General features: G+C 39.5%; 1 protein-coding gene across 2 annotated transcripts; it reads right to left on the bottom strand.

Moving 5' to 3' along the window:
* Positions 1-182: 182 nt before the first annotated feature.
* On the bottom strand, positions 183-18,221 carry PLK4 (polo like kinase 4). Of its 2 annotated transcripts, XM_051619668.1 has the most exons (16): positions 18,033-18,221; positions 17,133-17,228; positions 16,286-16,381; positions 16,079-16,193; positions 13,121-14,141; positions 10,964-11,064; positions 8,753-9,126; positions 8,084-8,188; positions 7,595-7,697; positions 6,652-6,801; positions 5,633-5,763; positions 4,709-4,800; positions 4,191-4,332; positions 2,472-2,612; positions 1,467-1,573; positions 183-751 (listed from the first exon to the last, which is right to left on the bottom strand). In XM_051619668.1, exons 1-16 carry the CDS (start codon positions 18,060-18,062, stop codon positions 652-654), a joined length of 2,904 nt encoding a protein of 967 aa, XP_051475628.1. In that variant the 5' UTR covers positions 18,063-18,221; the 3' UTR covers positions 183-651. The 2 variants fall into 2 exon arrangements, with proteins under 2 accessions (XP_051475628.1, XP_051475629.1); XM_051619669.1 differs by lacking the exons at positions 1,467-1,573; positions 2,472-2,612 and having other exon boundaries at positions 652-751; positions 18,033-18,094.
* Positions 18,222-18,580: the final 359 nt, after the last annotated feature.

The following is an 18,580-nucleotide window of genomic DNA, read 5'->3' as shown; positions in this document are numbered from 1 at the left end:
GTTAGAAGTAGCTTCATGCAACAGTTTTATACTGTTTCTCCCCAAGCTTCACCCAGACAAAAACTAGAAACATCTGATGCTCTAAGACATCAGATCAGCTCCTGTATAAATCAAGTGTAATACTTAGAGGAAAAGGCTCTCAATAAACCATCACTTGAACAAGAAACAAATAAACAGATCTGGACAATTACCACTGCATTTATTTTTTTGTTTGTATAAAATGCTTGTGCAGGGAAGTTAAAGCTACTGCTACAAAAAATAAAAACAGTTATAAAACATATACATATTTACATATATTACTTGTAAGACGTAAAAATAAGTTATTTACAAATACAAACTCTTCCATAGCACAGATGCATTTTCGTTGATTATTGGCACTGAGTAAGCAGGGGAGAAGAAAAAAACCACACATTTCCAAAAAGTTGATGCTATCTAGAACTAAGTTGCTCAAAGTTTTGCTTGAGCAAGTTTATCCATCATTTTGAGGAAAAACTTGTTTTGTATGATACTGTACAAGCCATTTGCTACACAAACAGAGCAACCCTCCCCTTCCTAATTTTTTTAACAGCTTTTGGAATAATTTCTGCATGAGTAAGATCACTTCACTTGAAAGTCATAAGCTCTTGTGTCCTGACACATGCTTTCCTTTAATCACTGGGGACCAGCTGGATTGGTAAACATCACGAGAATAGAAGACAGACAGTGCAGTTTCTCTTTGATGTATTCTGGCAACTTATCGTTTTCTCCATACCTAGAAAGGCAAATAAGCATAGAAAGATGCTTGAAATAGTTTTATTTCAGAACTATTAATTATTCAAAACTTGCCTATAAATAGGCAAAACATGTACATATTAAGTATATCTAGACACATTAATTAAAGCTTGATGGCTTAAATCTAGGCCTTCCCTGTATGTATATCTAACTAAAAAATTATTTCAGATTAGAAAATATTCATGGAGTGTTTAAAGCCGCAATAATACCTGAACAGACTGTGTATTACTATTTCAAACTCTGTACAGAGGAAGTATGTCACTGAGTGGCCATACTTGTATGGGAAGTGCCCAGTAAGATGTGCAAAACTTCACCTGAGCACTTAGGTCTATGTATCAATGTTGACATGCTATCTTCCTAATCTAGCAGTATCTTGGGGGGGAGGAAAAAAAAACCCACAACATCAAAACCATACTTTTCTCCCCCTCCCTCTTTTAAATACTATACATGAATAGTAGCCATACTCTGGAGGCTAAGTAGATGCATGCCCAGCTTCTCTTTATTACTTTATGATCCAGAATTCAGTCAAAGCTATAGGTGTATCTATTTATTAAGCTTATGTAAGCTAATCAACTGAGAAGTGATTGAAAAGCTAAATCTTAATATTAAACAGCAGCTGTGAAGTTCACACGTTAGGTTTAACAGTCTTGCACTGACAGTAAACTGAGCTATTTTCACAGCAGTAAGTGACTCACCTAGTTGTCTGGCCATCTGGAGATGTGTAAGTGATAGAAGAAACACCTGCTTGGGCTACCAGTTGGGATCCATCATTAAACTGAACCCATACTGCTCCACTGGTCAGCTAACAAGAGAAGTTGCATTATAGTTTGAGGACATAAAAAAGATTACATGCCTAGAATTTTTCTAACAGATGAAGCTGATTTTTTTTCAGAATTGCTAAAGTGACTTAGATATCTTGGTTAGTCTTTTACAGATAAAGATTGCATGTGTACTACTTCAGAGTAAGTAGTCTCAAGAATCAGACTTCCTAAGGTTTCAGATACTCATCTTCAGCCATCCTTTTCAACGACTTAATAAGTTACCTCCAGCTTAAGCACTCCTAAAGAAATGTTAAATAGGACCAAACATAAAATAGAAGGCACATTTCTGAGAGTTCACTGCTTTATATATATATATTTTAAAATGTATAATGCTAACTTTTTCTGTTAGGACAGGGAGTTTACTTTATATGGATTGCAGAGAACCATTTCTTTAAATCTAAAGCTAGTCCCACAGAAAAGCAGAGGAAAAATTTCTCTGTAAGGAAACAGCTTTTTCTGCTGTAGAGGCAGATTGATTCTTCTTGTACAGCTCTGGTAAGTATCTGTTAAAAACATTTTGTCATGACACTTTACATATACATTAGTGAACAGACAAGTTTAGTAAAAAATTGAAGCTGTTAGAGTCAATTTTAAATGACAGAAGACATTGAAATAAGCCATAACCATCACAGGAAAACTGTGATAACTGAAATAGTGAACTATCCTTTTGGTTTCTTTTACTTGCATAGTTCACCATGGTATTTACCTAAGACTTGTATTTGGAAGGATCTTGCCACATACCAGTTTTCAGATTTAAACTGATTTAAGACTGCATTCCTCAAAAATCAAGTTTAAAGTTAATGACTTAAAAACATGTAGCTCAAGTTTAATAGGAAAAAAAGGACATACTTCCCTCCTTTATCAATATTAATATCTCACCTGAGAAGCCCAACCAACATTTTTCACAAAGACAGATTTTAAAAGTTGGGCTGAATTTGGACTGCATTCTGTTTGATGAACAGAGGAGCATGTAGTTTCAACATTGTTAGTCACAAATGTAGACTTTTCATATGACACCACCTAAAATCCAGAAATGCACAGTATTAGCAGCCTTAGCATTATTTCAACTAATTATATACCAACTATAATGGTCATCTACCACCTGTTTTAATATTTTCATATATACGGACAGATTTAGCCTAAATGGTTCATTTAACAGCATTCCTTTATAAAACCTCACAGGATTCCATATGACTTGGAGCATTATGACAGCTTTTTCTACTGCTTCCCTGCACTCACAAAGCAATCATTTTCCCTAAACAGACTTTTTCTACTTAAACCCCATTTTTCCTTCTTTGACTGTCAGAAAACCCTATCTTCTGGAAAAATGTTAAGGAAACATATTATAAAATAGCCCTCATTCAGATGATGACTTCACCAGTGTTTTACAAAAGAATGGACATTGCTTTTAACTGGAAACTAGAACATTAATCATTAATTGAAGAGTTCTATAGCACATGAAGTCTGTTCTAGGTTTAGAGAGACCAAAGTGATGAATTAAGAATAACAGGATCAAACATTGGAGGCCTTAAGGACAACACCACCACTACTGTCTAGGAGGAACATGTCTGCTTCTATAGAAGTTCTACTGCTTGGATACCTCCTCCCATAGTCACAGAGAGGAGAAATGAGATGGTTTTGCTTAGCAGTGTTTAAGATTCAGGATTCAATGAAAAGATGCAAGTCAAGGGATGTCTCTGAAATATGAGCTTGGTCAGGAAAGAGATCAGGATCCAGGTCATGACAAGAACCTGAAAGAAACAACAATCTGTACCTCAGGATATACAGATCTAGTTCAAGTATAAAGAAACTGACTAAGAGTCAAGAGTAACATGGAAAAGGCTAAACTAACTCGTGTTATTTTGTTTAGAAATACATACTTCAGAAGAGATGGCAAACAGCAAGAGTCTTACAAAGACCTAAATGTTTGCTGCATGGCAAAACAGGAAATGAGTTTGAACACTGAGCCCTTGAGTTAGACCTGTGGTGATGGGTAACCTTAAGTCAGTGCAAAAATCAACAGTAGTACTGAAGCCCTAAGGAACTGTTGTTGCCAGGTTCATTTCAGTCAAGCGAAAACTGGCAGATTCTGCACTAAGGACATGTGCTACACTATCAAAGAACAGAGATTTAGACCCACATCAATTCAACAAAGTTAAGGTGATACGAACTCCACATGCCAAAACTGCAATATAATTCAGCCAGCTGAATCAGGGCTGTGATGCAGCAGTCGTAAGTCTTTCAAGTAGTCTTTCAAGTGCTAATATGTTTTGTGACTGCCATTCAATACACAGGACTGAGGGCACATAAGAGTTCCCCAAAACAAATTGAAGACTCTGCTATGCAATGTAACCTATTTTCAGACTAAGTTCCTAGGGGGCATTTGTGGTAGTTTTGGAGGATTCGGGCTTTTCAGATTACCTTAAATCCAGATGTCAAAAGTCAGTTGAAATCCAAGTTAACCTTTCTAGTCAGTATGTTCATAAATGGCTAATAAAAGCCTATTCCCATAAAAATGTAACTCCATTAGTTCAAATAAAACAGCAATATTTTAATTCCTACCGGACATCAGTCACCACTATGTTCTTGTGTACTTACAGAAGGAGGACAGTTAGGAGTTGGAACTGGAGTAGAACTGGCAGCTATACTTCTATCCAGTGCCATAACTTCTTTTGGAGAGTTTGTATTGTCCAACAATGGAGATGCTACAGCCTGTGGCGATTCCGCACTGCCAGGTTTTCTAGAAAGATAATGAGACGGATTGGGAAGAGATCTGCCCTGAAGGGACTAAAGAAACAAGTGTGAAGATGTAGCTTTTCCTTCTGTTTACCATGGACTGTACAAAGCATTTGATGGCACTGCTCTCCTGCAGAACTCTTTTACATGTGCTGTTAGTCGGGTTTAGCCTAAATCTGCAAGTCTGTGTTGTCCTACTATCAAAGGAGGCTTTACAGGTCCAAAATAAGGTGCTCATACGTGCCATCAACTTAATATTTATCTTGCTAATTACTATGAGCCCCTGTTAAGCACTCCTGGCTTCTGCCAACACCAGTTGCATAAGGCTGTGTAGTGGGAATATTCAAACACATGAGTATTGTCAAATGAAAGGTAAATACCTTCCAACAATTATTGGAAAAAATGGAACACTTTCACTCCTTTTTTCTTCTTCCAAAACAGCAGCTTCCAGTGCAAGGCATATACGGTGTCCCTGGAATTAGAAGGAGCTCGTTAAAGTTTCTAATTGAGAACAGTATAACTATTTCATGTTTATTTCATGTTTAGCGTGGCAGGTAAGCCTACACAAGCGAGTGGTTTTTTTTCTATGGTACCGAGTATCAGTAAGAGCTGCATTCATGTACCATGGATATGACTCAAAATGCCATGCTATAGCAAGACTCTCTTGTAGCCTCAGTACAGCTCAAATTATGCTCTTAATAATCACATCTCCTCCCCTTTTAGCAGAACTGGATGGGGAACTAGAAGAACCCTGAATTCTACTCCAGAAAATAACAGATCACAAGGAAGACTGAATAGGAAATTTGTACAATATTTTTATTGCTTTTTACTTCACAGACAAAAAAATTTCTCTTGTGACTACTAATTGAGTTACATGAAACAAGAGATGGAAAGCAGAGCAGGCTGACCAGTTAAACACCTGGCAGGTTTTTGTGTTAGGTTGTTTGTTTGGGTTTTTTTGGGGGGCTGTTTTTTTGTGGGGCTTTTTTTGGGTTTTGGTTGTGTTTTGTTTTCATTTTTTATAAACCTATATAAAGCAGCTCCATCTGTTCTGTTTAATCATTTCACCAAACGTTCAAACCTTCTTTACACACTAATAACAATTTCCTCTAACAGTCATAATTGTGAGATACTGTTACTGTTACCTCTACATTGGTATTTGCTCTTCCAAAAAAATTCATCATTCCTCCTTATAGAGTAATGAAAAATATGCAAAAGCAACATCAGAAGCACATTTGTAAAAGAGAAAACGAATTTTCAAAAGGTTGCTTTTCACTGTAAAAGATCTATATAAAATGGTTTACCTCATTTGCATGATCCATATAAGCTTGTATTTCCTTCCTCAAACCTGCTTCGCTTTCTCCTTTCAAAGTGAAGGATTTCCCTGATTTTTCAATCACACGAGTTATACCAGCTGTCTTGTGTATCTTTGCTCCTGCAGGACCATGTAAAAATGCCTAGTTTTAATTGTGTAAAATGCCAGCATCTATAAAAAAAACAGCTTTAACTACTGCAAGAATAAAACCACTCCTCCATGAGCTCTATGTCTAATAGAAATAAAAGGTCACTTACACTGGGGCTGTGATGTTAATGGAATAGCTTCCATGGTCAAGGGTCACTACTTAAATGGTCTAAAATAATGCATTTAGTACACATTTTAAGAACCACCTTTTTAAACACTAATCAGAGACGAAATTAACATATCTAACACTATTGCCAAAATTTCACTAGTACACTATCAGTATTTGAGTATTGTTTCCAAAAAGATACCCAGTCTTTCAATGATAGTCCCACACTGAATCACAGAGCTGTGGTCTTTTTTCTTCTGGTCATAAATTCTGGCAGGTATATCTATGCCTGCAGCAAATCAAACTAGTTGACAGTAGTCTGCAGTAAGATGACAATCATCTGTGCTGTCTAGTTTATGAAGGGTAGAGTTGGAAAAGGCAGCCAATTGCTTTCTCCAGTGAGTGTTCTCAGTAATACTGTTACCTCAGTTAACAATGGAAAGCTTAGAGTAGGGACACACATTTCACTATCAATAGGTTAACTATCAAATGCAGGAGCAAATAAGAGCTCATAAATAAAAACAAGACATAATTTAAATAACACTTCTGCAACATGTACTCCCTGCAGAAGATACCACAAAGGAACTAATGAGTAATCAACTCTTCTGTGAATGCTACAAAAAAAGGCAGAGTGGAAAAAAAAGTTTTCCAGTGTTTTCTTCAACCTGAAGTGTTCATTGTCTTTAGGAGTATTTTATATGCAGCTTTAATGACATGTTGTAACTATTTGCATACTTGCAAAAATGAATACATACCATCATAAAAACAAACTTCAACGTCTGCAGTGGGTGAATTTTCCATCAACATGCACTTGGCATATCTTGTGTAGAAAGTAACTTTTGGGGTTTTTGTTCTCACCAACTGCACAAACTTGGCTGCATACTGGTATTTTTTCCAGTACTTTTCTAAAAAAGAAAATTTTAAATCTTGTTGTTAAAAGTCCTCAGATTAAACACTGTGCACCAACTTGGAAGGAAGTATTTTTAAATATGTATGAAAATAGCTGAAGGTTGTGAGTAATATCTAAGTAGTTTACAGAAGTACAGTCAAAGAAACTGACTTATTTCCACAAACTTTTAGAAAAGCATGCATCTTCAATAACTTCACTTGAATAGCTTCAGTTAACCTGTTTCAGAGCCTAAAAAACAGTCAAGTGCTGCACACACCATTTAACTAGCTATCAGGGTCCAGCTGGCTTCAGGTAAAACTTGTATTTGGTCTCTAATTAATAGAGAAGTCTGCTTGTCTCAAGAACTTAGCTTCTGTTTCTCAGCTGTCTAGATTAAATAATCTGTCAATGCTTTCAAATACATATTTTTCACCTCCCCCCCAAGTTGTTACAAGTATTTTGAAGCTCAGTGTAAAGTGGGTCTTTTAAAACTTACTTGATACTTCTTCCACTCATATTTAAACCACTTCCAATATGAACGAGCAGAGGATCACGAAAGCTTTCATTTTAATACAGTATATTGTAAAGGGATAAGTGACTCCATATAACTTCCATGTAAAATTAATTAAAACATGTGGGTTTACACTTTCTTGTGAAGTTTCAAATAGTTTTCCAGCTAAACTGTAGCACAAATCTTATTCTGAAAGGAGTTTTATCTAAAACGTAGTGACCAAAAGCTATAAAGCTTCAAACAAGATTCACATAAAATCACATTCATCATAATAATTTTAAAATAAATTTCAGCTTACCTGGCAAATTGTCAAAATTATACATACAGATGTCTTCAGGAGGAACAGGAGGCCTGTCATCAAGAAGGAAACCTCTTCCTTCATTTGGATGATAAACTGCAATCTACCAAAAGGGAAAAATGTGTTTACAGTTGTAACTTACTACAGCATTTCCTCCCTTACTTTTAACAGGCATGGAAATAGGTCATTTTAATTAATTATCATAATTCACCATGAACCCTCTATTCCTCCAGGTGATTCCTTAGCAGCAGCAGTTTTTCAACAACATTTCCACTATTCCCGAAGTCAAGTCCAATTTTGCTCTGAAATAATTGCTTGCTACCTATATTTGTATTGCTGTACTATGGGCAAAAGGTTTACAGCTATGCATATGTAAACATTGCATTTTCAAACAAATCATCACTTAAATGAAAATTAAAAAAAAAACCTAAAAGAACAGAAAAGTCTTAAGCCCTTATACATCAGTGAATAAACTGAAAACATACTTACCACATTTCCATCACAAGATATTCTGAGAACTTCTTTCACAAGTTCTTGTGAATGGTGATCTTTTAGAAACTCCATACACACTTCCCCAGTATCTAGAATGCTCACCTAAAATATATTAAATATACATTGCACAAAAAGACCTTTACTGTCTGGCAAGATAAAATATAATTTATTTCCACTAATACTTAAAAAAAAGTTTTATTCCTCCTTGAATACACTGCAAACTTATAAATGCTTCTTAAGAGTAACTTCTGCTATTCATGCTATTAGAACACTTATAACACTGCAGGTTATAAGCCTGGCCAGTGCGGGTGTGGCTTAAGTGACAAATCCAACAAAGACAGTTCAGCCCTATTATGGTCTTTTTTTAAAAAACAAATTATGGGGCAGGAGGAACCACAGACTTTAAGGAGCTAAAGGGTGATACCAGGAACAGACCAACCGAAAAACCTATGTGATATGTATATATGCGCTTAATATTTGTTATGCTAAAAGCAATGCCCTGTCACTATTTGCAGGGAGTGACCACAAGTATACCATATACAAAATTGCTAATATAACTTGATATAAAATTATTCTACCTTAGTTTTCCTAAAACAAGTGCCTCTAGTTTACCAAGTCACACTATTTTTAATACTTCAGTTGTTTCTGTTAATAACTGATACATACCACTGCATTTTTGGTTTTTTGCCTGATGGGCTTTAGCCTGTGAGCACTGAGAGGTGATACTATACTTCGCAGCGTAGGTTTCTGACGTGCTGGTTCTTTGCCCCATGTTTGGTTTTGTTCTGAAGTTGACCAAAGGCCACACGCAGAAGGCAATGGTTGAATTTTATCAGATTTGCAGAGAACTCCAGGGACACATTTATTTGGGTTTCTCTGGTTTAAAGAATGCGGACAGTCACTGGATGCATCAGGATTCCTCATATCTTTCAACGTATTCCACGCATTTTTGGATGCATCTTGCTGCACATCCAGATGGTATCTAAAACCTCCACGTGCATTGCTGTTGCCAGTTAGGTCTGCAGGTGATCTCAGTGGAACTGAAAGCACAGCAAAGGTACATAATAGATTCAAAGAGTCACAGTCAGGAGAAAATAACGCTACTGTTTTTGAAAGTTTTTCAAAATGCCATCTTAGAAGGCTTAAGTGAATGTCCTGGTTTGAGCCAGGATTAAGCCAGTTTTTCTTTTGCTGATTTTTTTTTCCTTCAGTGAGCATTCTTTTAACTAGTGGAGACAGTGGAGAATGAGATTTCTTTAATTTTCAGTCCAGATCATAAGGCTTTGACTTTTCAATCAATACCAGTGTAACAAAATTCCAGTGCTACTTAAAACTGTTAAACTATTTCAGTTAGGATGGCTTTCAGTCTTAACAGATATCAAATAATTTTGCAAAGCCATTTATCAAAAAAATACTAAGATTTCAAATAGATGCTTAAACACCAGTTTATAACAATTTTTTTCACCTGTTGAAACAGTTTGCTTGCCATTCAGATAACCATTAGTAGCAAGCTTAAGTTTCAGCTTCTCTAACTAGTGTTTAAGCATCAACCAGAGGTTTTAGTACTCAAGATGTAAAATGCATGCTCCAAAACCCTTGTTATATTTCCAGTCACTTGTTAAAATACAAAAAAAATATTTGTATATTTCAGCTTCCTGAAACTGCTGCCCTGGTTTTGATATTTAAGCTCTTGGTAAACTTCCACCTCACCCACACAAGTATTGCACTCCTCCTGCCATGTTGCAGAACAGTTGAGAAGGGATAAAGACTTAAATAAGATTATTCAGATCATATGTCATATTATTCCAATTCCCTGTAGACAGGATGGGAAAGAGTCCAGTAATTTCAAAACAAAAAAGGCCAGATGGAATTTATTATTTAGTTTTATGATTAGATTACATTATTTGTAAATGATGTAACATGATGCATGACAAAGAACACCTCCTTCCCTTCTGTGTCGTTTGTCCTTTTCTCCACCCCTCCTTCTGCAGCCTTATTATCTTTCTCATTCACTGAGGTCCCATTTTCCCTTAAAGTGTATTCACACAGCTAAATTAACAGGGGTTTTGAGTCACCTGACAATCTTTCATCACTTACATACACACGCATTTCAGTTCATAACTGAGTAGTTATGACACACTATAGAACTGTGTTTTCCTCTTTTTCTAAAATATTAAAGAAAGTGACCTCAATTTAGGAAGCTAAGTGTTCAAAATTTAACATACAATTTCTTCACTCCTATGAAGGCATATGGTTCGTTATACCAACCCAACAACTTAAAAGGAACACCAACTACAAAACCTTCTGAAAATTAATTCGTACCTTGGGAAACTAAAGTGTTACAGCTTAGATCAAAAGAAAACCAAAACAATGTTGTCATTGGGATATTTCTTGCTTGAGAATGATTCTACAGACGACTGATGCTGGAAATCATTTTGCCTCTTTCAATATCTGTGTCAATTTTTCTGTAGTGAAAAGTTAAGATGCTGGCACAGGTTGCCCAGGGAAGTTGTGGATGCCTCATCCCTGGAAGTGTTCAAGGGCAGGTTGGATGGGGCTTGGAGCAACCTGGTCTAGCGGAAGGTGTCCCTATCCATGCAGGAGGGTTGGAACTAGATGACCTTTAAGGTCCCTTCCAACCCAAACCATTCTATGATGATTCTAAGTCAATTTAGGGTGTCCCATGCTTTTCATTCAGAAAAAAGTCTGTCTGTAGTAGCCTCTTATTTTGGATACCAGCATTATCCTCCAGTTTCAGTTACTTGGCCATACATATATACCTTCTATCAAAAGCTTAATGAAATCAAATACAGAAAAACCCACAGAAATCACTACTCCAACTTGAGTGCAAAAATACACAACTGTTTAGTAACACACCATTTGTTTGCATGCTTCCAAGCCACTGCTGCATTGTCTCAGCCTGGGACTTTTGCTCTAACAATCCGACCTGGGGCTTCATTGGGCAGAGATAATTTGAGCTGAAAAATAAAAGTTACACATGTAATCAAGATGATATCAAAGACACTTGCACAACAAAAATTCTGTCATAGTTGCAGAAACCACCACACTTTCAGAACATTCAAGAAATGCAGGTAGCATTTTGCAGTTCTAGACAGCATGGAACACACTTCTTTTTTCATGGGGGCTGTTCATTGGATAAAACATAAAAAATAAGTACTGTTGCCAAATGGAATGAAGTGTTATTACTACGTTTTGGCACAAATTTAAGCCTGTTGGCACTCACTACCTGACTCTTGGAACTGACATATACAAACAAAAAGAGCCACTGATAATGCTGCCAGCAGCAGCTGTTCTTACATCTAGTTCTTAAATCTAGTTCTTAAGATCTACTAGAATCACAGTAAAGAGAACAACCTCAGAGGAGACACAGGGATGACACCCATGACCCCAGTGGATCTCAATCAGCATAACAAATATGCAGCTAAAATATATAGGCCATCTTATGACCCAAAATAATTTGATTGTATATAAAATACAGTAAATCCCAAAGATTATTAAGAAAATTACCAGTTTTTTAGACAATATCATGTATTTTGTCACAGGTGAACCAAACACGTTGAAAAATAAAGACCACACAACAGTTACTACAGAGTCACCGATCTGTTGTAAATTCACACTAAGCTCCTGTGAGGTTTTCTGTCTCCGTAGCCTATATCCATCTGTACTTTCTTTTTGCACTTATCACTACTTAACATTGGCAAGGAGTTAATTATCACAAAAAAACCCCATAAAATAAAAGTATCTAACTTATGTCTTAGAACCTTGCATTTGAGATTGCTGTGCAGGCTAAGTACAGACGTAAGGGGCTCTCCTATAATAGTTCATGTAAAAAAAGTAGCAAACGTTCAGTTAACCCCCACATTCATATTAATATTCTGTCACATTTACATTCTGCATATTTTTATGAAGCCATGGGGGAATACAAGTAAACATATTAACATTTGCACATATACTTTTTTTTATTCAAATATTTCTCAAAATAAAAAGAATGCACATGCCCACTGAACTTGCTGAACAGGGGCTTATGACAAACACTCGAGAATACTCATGAAAAACCTCTTATTCCATTAAGTTTTTTTATAGGGCAAAGTGTTTATTTGCATTTTCCCTGAACTGACTTGCCAAAAGAAAAATATATGGAACCATTAAAGTTGCCACTTCTTAATGTGGAGAGATATGCAACAACTAAGATATGCCATAGTCCTTACATTAAAATAGCCAAGTCTTGATATTCTGCTGATGGAAAAAAAACAAAGCAAGCTTCCAGGCATAGACAGACTAGGTCAATCACAAAGAAGGCTCTTGTTGCATAGCAGTGCACAGGGGGTAAAGATGATGCTTCCAACACCAGAGAAAATATCCTAGTACCACTCGTACATTTGGCGCCCAAGTTGGTTTGTATCAGCTGGGGAAGTCCATCAATGTATAGAAAGAGGCCAGGATTTTCAGCCAGAAACTACTACTAAGGACAGAACTAAGTTTCAGATAGCCATTTTAAAGTTTTGTTTCCCTCCCTGTATTCCAGTTTTGTAATCTTATTGCCTTATCTTGTACTTAATTTGTTTTGTTGGTGGTGTTTTTTTTTTCCTTGACCCTGTCTAAGCATAAAAGAAAAAACCACCACCAGAGCAGCAATTAAAGATGCTGGCAGTCACGGTCTGAATGTCTTCTACCCTAGTCTTCGTCTCTTCTACAAAGAATAAGCAAGGCTCTCTACTACAATTACTGCAGGGAAAGAAATACTCACCTTTCTGCACACAGAAGGAAATCAATACCAGGATAAATACAAGCTACCATCTAGCTAGCTGATGCACTGCATTTATAAACTTTAAGGTAGGGACAGTGAGGAGGTAAACCACTACATACCAACAGCATCATCACCATCTCTTATTTGGTATTCAAGGTCCCAGTGTTGAGGCTTTGGGCACTTACTATTGCTTAATTAAAAGAAAAATTATGCATTTAATATATAAGGCAGCTTTAAATTTCATCGTAATAAAAACTGATGCTTACTGTGGTTGATCTTTTACAGGTGGAGATATTGGCCCTTCAAAAGAACCAGAACCACTGGAAGTCTTCTCCTTAAATATTTCTCCTATATCAGTATAGCTGTTTGCAGGTGTACTTTCCCTTGTTCCTGCTTTAGGCTTTGAAAGCAGTTCCACAGAGTGACATCTCTCAACAATATTCGATATGCCTTGAGTGTGACTATGGGATGTGCCAGACCTATCTGAAGAGTGGGCTCTCCGGAGGTAGCGTGAATGTGGTCTCTCTTCAGCAAGCTGCATGGCCCTTCCCCTGCCAGTTACACCCATTTCTTTTCCCTCAATTCCCCACTGATGAAAAGAACCGCTTCCATCTACCGATGAAGGATTACTGGAATTCTTGGTTTTAGGAAAAAAGGTAATTTTATTTGGGAGTGGCTGCCCAACTAACAGCTTCTTCTTTTCCTTCAAACAACTGCTGGTGCTGATGCTGGAAGAGCCTGTGAAAGTTGTAGAGATGGTAGCATTTCCACTGTCCATTGAATCTTCTGAAGTTCCCGAATCTTTACTCCGTGCAGAGCTACACCTCAACATAAAAGGATGATCCAACACTGAGGAAAGACTCAAGCGATCTGCTGGATTTTTGCGAAGTAACCTATGTATAAGGTCTTGTGCCTCCCTTGATAAGAAGGCTGGCATTTCATAGTCTGCTAACACTACTTTGTTCAGTGTGTTCTTGACTGTGTCAGTGTCAAAAGGTGGCTTTCCAATAAGAAGAGTGTAAAACATACAGCCCAAAGACCACACATCGGATTCAAGTCCATGTGGACTCCTTGTGGCTATCTCTGGAGAAATGTAATTTGGAGTTCCACACATGGTGTAATGCTTTTCATGAGGCATTTTCAGCTGAGTTGCTAGTCCAAAGTCAGCAATCTTGACATTCATATTATTGGTGAGCAAGATATTAGAAAGGGTGAGGTCCCGGTGCAGGATTCCATGAGAATGCAGATACAGCATACCCGTGATAATTTGGTGCAAGAAGTGTCGAGCTAGTAAAACACAAAAGTAGATGTTTTAGTCATATAATGGAAATCATAGCTGTTAAAATAACTTCCTGAAGTCTGCTATTGGTCTTGCTAATTTTTTTTTAATTACAAGGATGTTTCAAGTGTCATGCTAATTAGATGGGAATTAACTTTCTGCTTTTTGCATGACTGTTTTCTAAGTTCCTAAAAAGTGGTCTATAATGCAGTAATCAGATGTGTTTCTTTGCTAATAGAATAATGTAAGCAGGAATGGAAATACTTGCAATTAGCCTAAACTCTTTAAAAATTAGGTTCTTCAGAATTAAAACAGCTGTTAACTCACTCTCAGAAACCACAAGTGCATGAAATCAAGCTACTTCATGATGTGCAGATTCTAAAATGTAAAAGACCCTTTGGATTATATTTGTTTTATCATTAGCTAACTGGCAAGGCTAGTAACATTCCACTTTCTCAAAAACTTCTAAGTTCACTGTATTTGGATAGTCTTCTGCTATATTACATTAGAAATTCAGGGAATAATTAAAAGCTTCAGATTACAGCAGGAATAACAAAACCTCATCCAGGCTGAAACAGCACCATTTATTATGATGTTGCAATTGCAGCAATTTAAAGAATTATTCTTCCTAAAGCAAACAATTTACAGCCCTCGTATTTCTTTTATCAGAGAGCAAAGACCAGTGAGTAACAAACACCACCCCTCAAACTAAGATAATTCTTTGTCGAGATCAGTGTTTTACCAGCTTTTAGAACTAAGATACCATCAGATGAACTCTTTGCTGGAGCAGATCTGAATTAAACAGATGATGCCTGTACAGCAGTACCCCTTCAATCCAGACCTGTGATCTGGGTTCCAAAAACTCCACAAACATAAGTAGTTTCACAGAATTAGATTAGAAACCGATAGAGAAGATAGCAAACTGGCAGAACTGTGCAAGGGATGACCAGCATGGTATCTCTGGAAGCAGCAGAGGCAATCCTACCAAATCCACATTAGCTGAAACAAGAACAGCCTGTTTGTCTGTGCCTACAGACATTACACAGAGCAGTATGGATGGTTGTCTTTTTTTTTTTTTTAATTGCAGTGTCCTGGTTAGGCTTTCAGCAGCCTGTGTTCTAATTGAAATCCTCTCACTCTCAACTGTAAGAAAATGAAACATTATTTTCATTTATTAATTTACTAATCCTTTTTCCAAGACTTCTTTCCTGAAACTATAATCTACAGAGTAACATAGACACTTTTTAAAAGTTTTAGCATTACTCAGATGAACTGTCGATGAAAAATAGGATTTTCAGTGCTTTACGTAAGAAACTGAGGTAAAACCATAAAAGAATCTCTCCTCAACTGCCAGTATGTCAAAAACTCTTGATGGAATGTCAAATCAGATATTTCCTTGCTATATCAGCTCTTAAGCAACACAGTCAACTACATCACCTTCATTTCCACACACAGCTTGGAACACAGTACGTATTTTTCCAGCTACCACACAACTATAACCTGGGACACTTTCTGATTGGTGATATGTAAGACAGTCATTCCATGGTGAAGAGGTGCAACACAAACGCAGTACATCTGTGGATGTGAAATTGACAGCTTTCCTCTGTGGAACATTTCAGTCTTGACCTATATTGAAACTTTTTTGAATGTACAAAGCTAAGCTCTAGCTTCTGTATACTTCTACCTCCAAAGTGCCTTGTCTATGTTTTTAAACCCCAAATAGCACAAGCTATTGTAAAAGGACATAAACAGAAACAAAAGTATACAGCAATTCAACTGAATATATGTGTAACAGTAATTCATCTAGAGATTATAGTTTATCACAAGATTTTAAGCTATACAAACTGGTTCAGAGCGACTGCAATTTTAAGTATCCTTTCACTGTAATTAGTTACTGAATAAACCAAAACATTAAAGCAAAGAACTACCTGAAAAAAGATCTCACCTTCATCTTCTGAAAAGGGTTTCTTCTTATTCTTTAGGTATCTGCTCATTTCACCATTGTGACACATCTCAAGTATCAAGTATACATAGTTGCTATCTTCAAAATAGTTATAAAGCTAGAACATAAAACAATTAAAAACTTAAAATCCATTTGGTAGACTATACAAGCCACATAATACAGTCCTCTCTACAGAAACATCATTCTTACCTCAAGTATAGATGGATGCTTTAGCTGACAATGTATTTTCACCTCATTTTGAACCCTCTGGACCATTCCAACTTTGTGCATGGCTTTTTTATCTATCTGTAAATGGATCACAGAATATTTTTCAAGCACTTCAACAGTGATATGTACATTTGAGTTTCAAGTGACCTTGACATTTTAGATGTTCAATGCATGTCTGCATGAAAACTTGTAAATATAAACAAGTTCTCATATAGTTTAACCTACTATGTAGTTTTAATGAGCAAGTATTGTAGATAAACTGAGGAACATGCAACTGAATGAAAAGGGACAAGCTTAACACTTCCAATATTAACACTAATCAGTTTTTTTTATATATATATACTTTAGCAGAGAAACCTAGTTCTGATCTTATCAGGCAGATATGGCAACTATAGTTAACACTAAAAGGGTATTTTAAGAAAAGTATTATCAATAAGTGAATATGGCAAAACCCCTGCAACGTGAAAAATTCCTTCACAAAGTTTCTCCTGGTAGCAAGGGAAATTTCCCAGGTGTTTTGTCGAGGACCTTTCCAGCCATACTAAGTTTAAGTGAAATTTTTGGGGTCACAGATTTCTGAAATAGAATTATAAGGCAGATGAATGTTGCATATTAGCTGCAGTTCTTTTAACAGCACTGTAAGCATTTACATTAATTATCAACAGTCTATTTGTTTGTACTGCATCTCTCAGGATCAAATCCTAATCTAAATTTCGGTTACATTAAAAAAGGCCAGGCATGAATGCCCAACTGTACAACCCCAACCTGTTGCAACTTGCCCTTGTCCAGTCCCTCAGAAGACTGAGACTTCCTTGGCTAGCTTCCTTACCATTTTGATAGCCACTTCCAGACCCGTTTTCAGCGATACTGCTCTGTAGACTCCTGCGAAGGAACCCTTCCCCAGGAGGTTCCCCACCTTGAAATCCTGCAACACCAGCAAAAAAAACAAAAGCCACCGTCAGCCTCTGCCCTAGGCTTCGAAGCCTCTGTCCCGATGCAGAGCACTCTCCCTAGTAGACGTGGGCCGGGGCAAACCCTTGGGGGGCCCCCGGGAATACCTGGATGGAGCTTTCCGGGGCGCGGGGGCGGTGGGCGCCGGGACCGCTCAGAGTCCCCTGCGGCATCGTCCTCCCCGCACAGCGGCCGGCTCGCTCTGGGAACCGGCGGCTGCGACCCGGGGCGGGGCGATGCCACCGGCCACCTTCCCGCCGCCTCTCCCGCCAGACAAGAGACAACTGCCCTCGGCTCCCGCTGCTATGGCAGCGGCTACACGGCGACCGCCGCCCGCCCCGCAAACACAGCGCGCCCGGGGCTCTCCGCAGCCCGGCTGCGCGGCAGCTCCCGCACGGGCCAACCGCCACCCGCGGAGCAACGCGGGGGACGCAGCTCCCTGCGCAAGGTGCGCACCCGCGGGGCTGCAGGTGCCATCGCCCGGGGCGCTCCGCCCAGGCCGGGTGTCCCCAGGGGTGGGGAAACAGCATCCAGCCCGGGGCGGGGGGGCGGGCGGCGGGCTGAGCCCTCCCCGCGCCCGCTGCGCCAGCGGCCCCGCTGGGCTGAGGAACGGGGGAAAGGCGCGGGCGGGCCGGGGAGGAGCTGCGATCGGCGCCTCGCCGGCCGCCCCCCAGCAGGGCGACGGAACTCCGCCCGGCCTCTCGCCGCCGCAGGCCCCGCGCCCCCGGCAAATGGCGGGGCGGACCCGGGGGCAGGGGGCAGGGGCTGGGCTCCGCACCTCTATTTTTTCGCCGATGCAGGTCGCCATGGCGCCGGCCGCTCTCCCCAGGTGCCGCTATGGGTTCTCCTCAGGACCCCGGCCGCCGCTGCCCATCACGGCGCCCTCCGCCGCCCGCCTCGGCGCAGACCCGGCTCCCGGGCCCGGCGGCCGCTCCCCTCCCCCGCCGCCTCCATTTTGAAAAATCGCGCCGTTACCCCCCCCCGCCCCGCCCCGCCCCCGGCAGAGGCTGCGTCTGACGCAATCGCGTCACGCACAGGAGCGCGTGGCGCGGGGGGGCGGCCAGCCGGGACGTGCTGCGCGTGCGCAGAGCGGCGCGTGCGCGTTTCTCCGGCGGCCGTTGGGGCGCGTGCGCGGTGGGGGCCGTGGCTGTGGCGGGAGCGGGGGGGCCCGGGTGCGTCACCTGCCCCGGTGCGACATCTGGGCCCGGGAGCTGGGGCCTGGCCGGCCCTGAGAACCCTGCGAGGCTCCAGGTATCGCCTCAGAGAAGGGAGAGCCGCGCGGCCTGTGCCTCGGGGAGCCGGGCTCACCAGAGGCGGCCTTCCTGG

This window comes from Apus apus, chromosome 4 (genome assembly GCF_020740795.1).
Source record: "Apus apus isolate bApuApu2 chromosome 4, bApuApu2.pri.cur, whole genome shotgun sequence".
Lineage (NCBI taxonomy): Eukaryota > Metazoa > Chordata > Aves > Apodiformes > Apodidae > Apus > Apus apus.
This window is presented reverse-complemented; position numbering and strand designations above follow the sequence as displayed.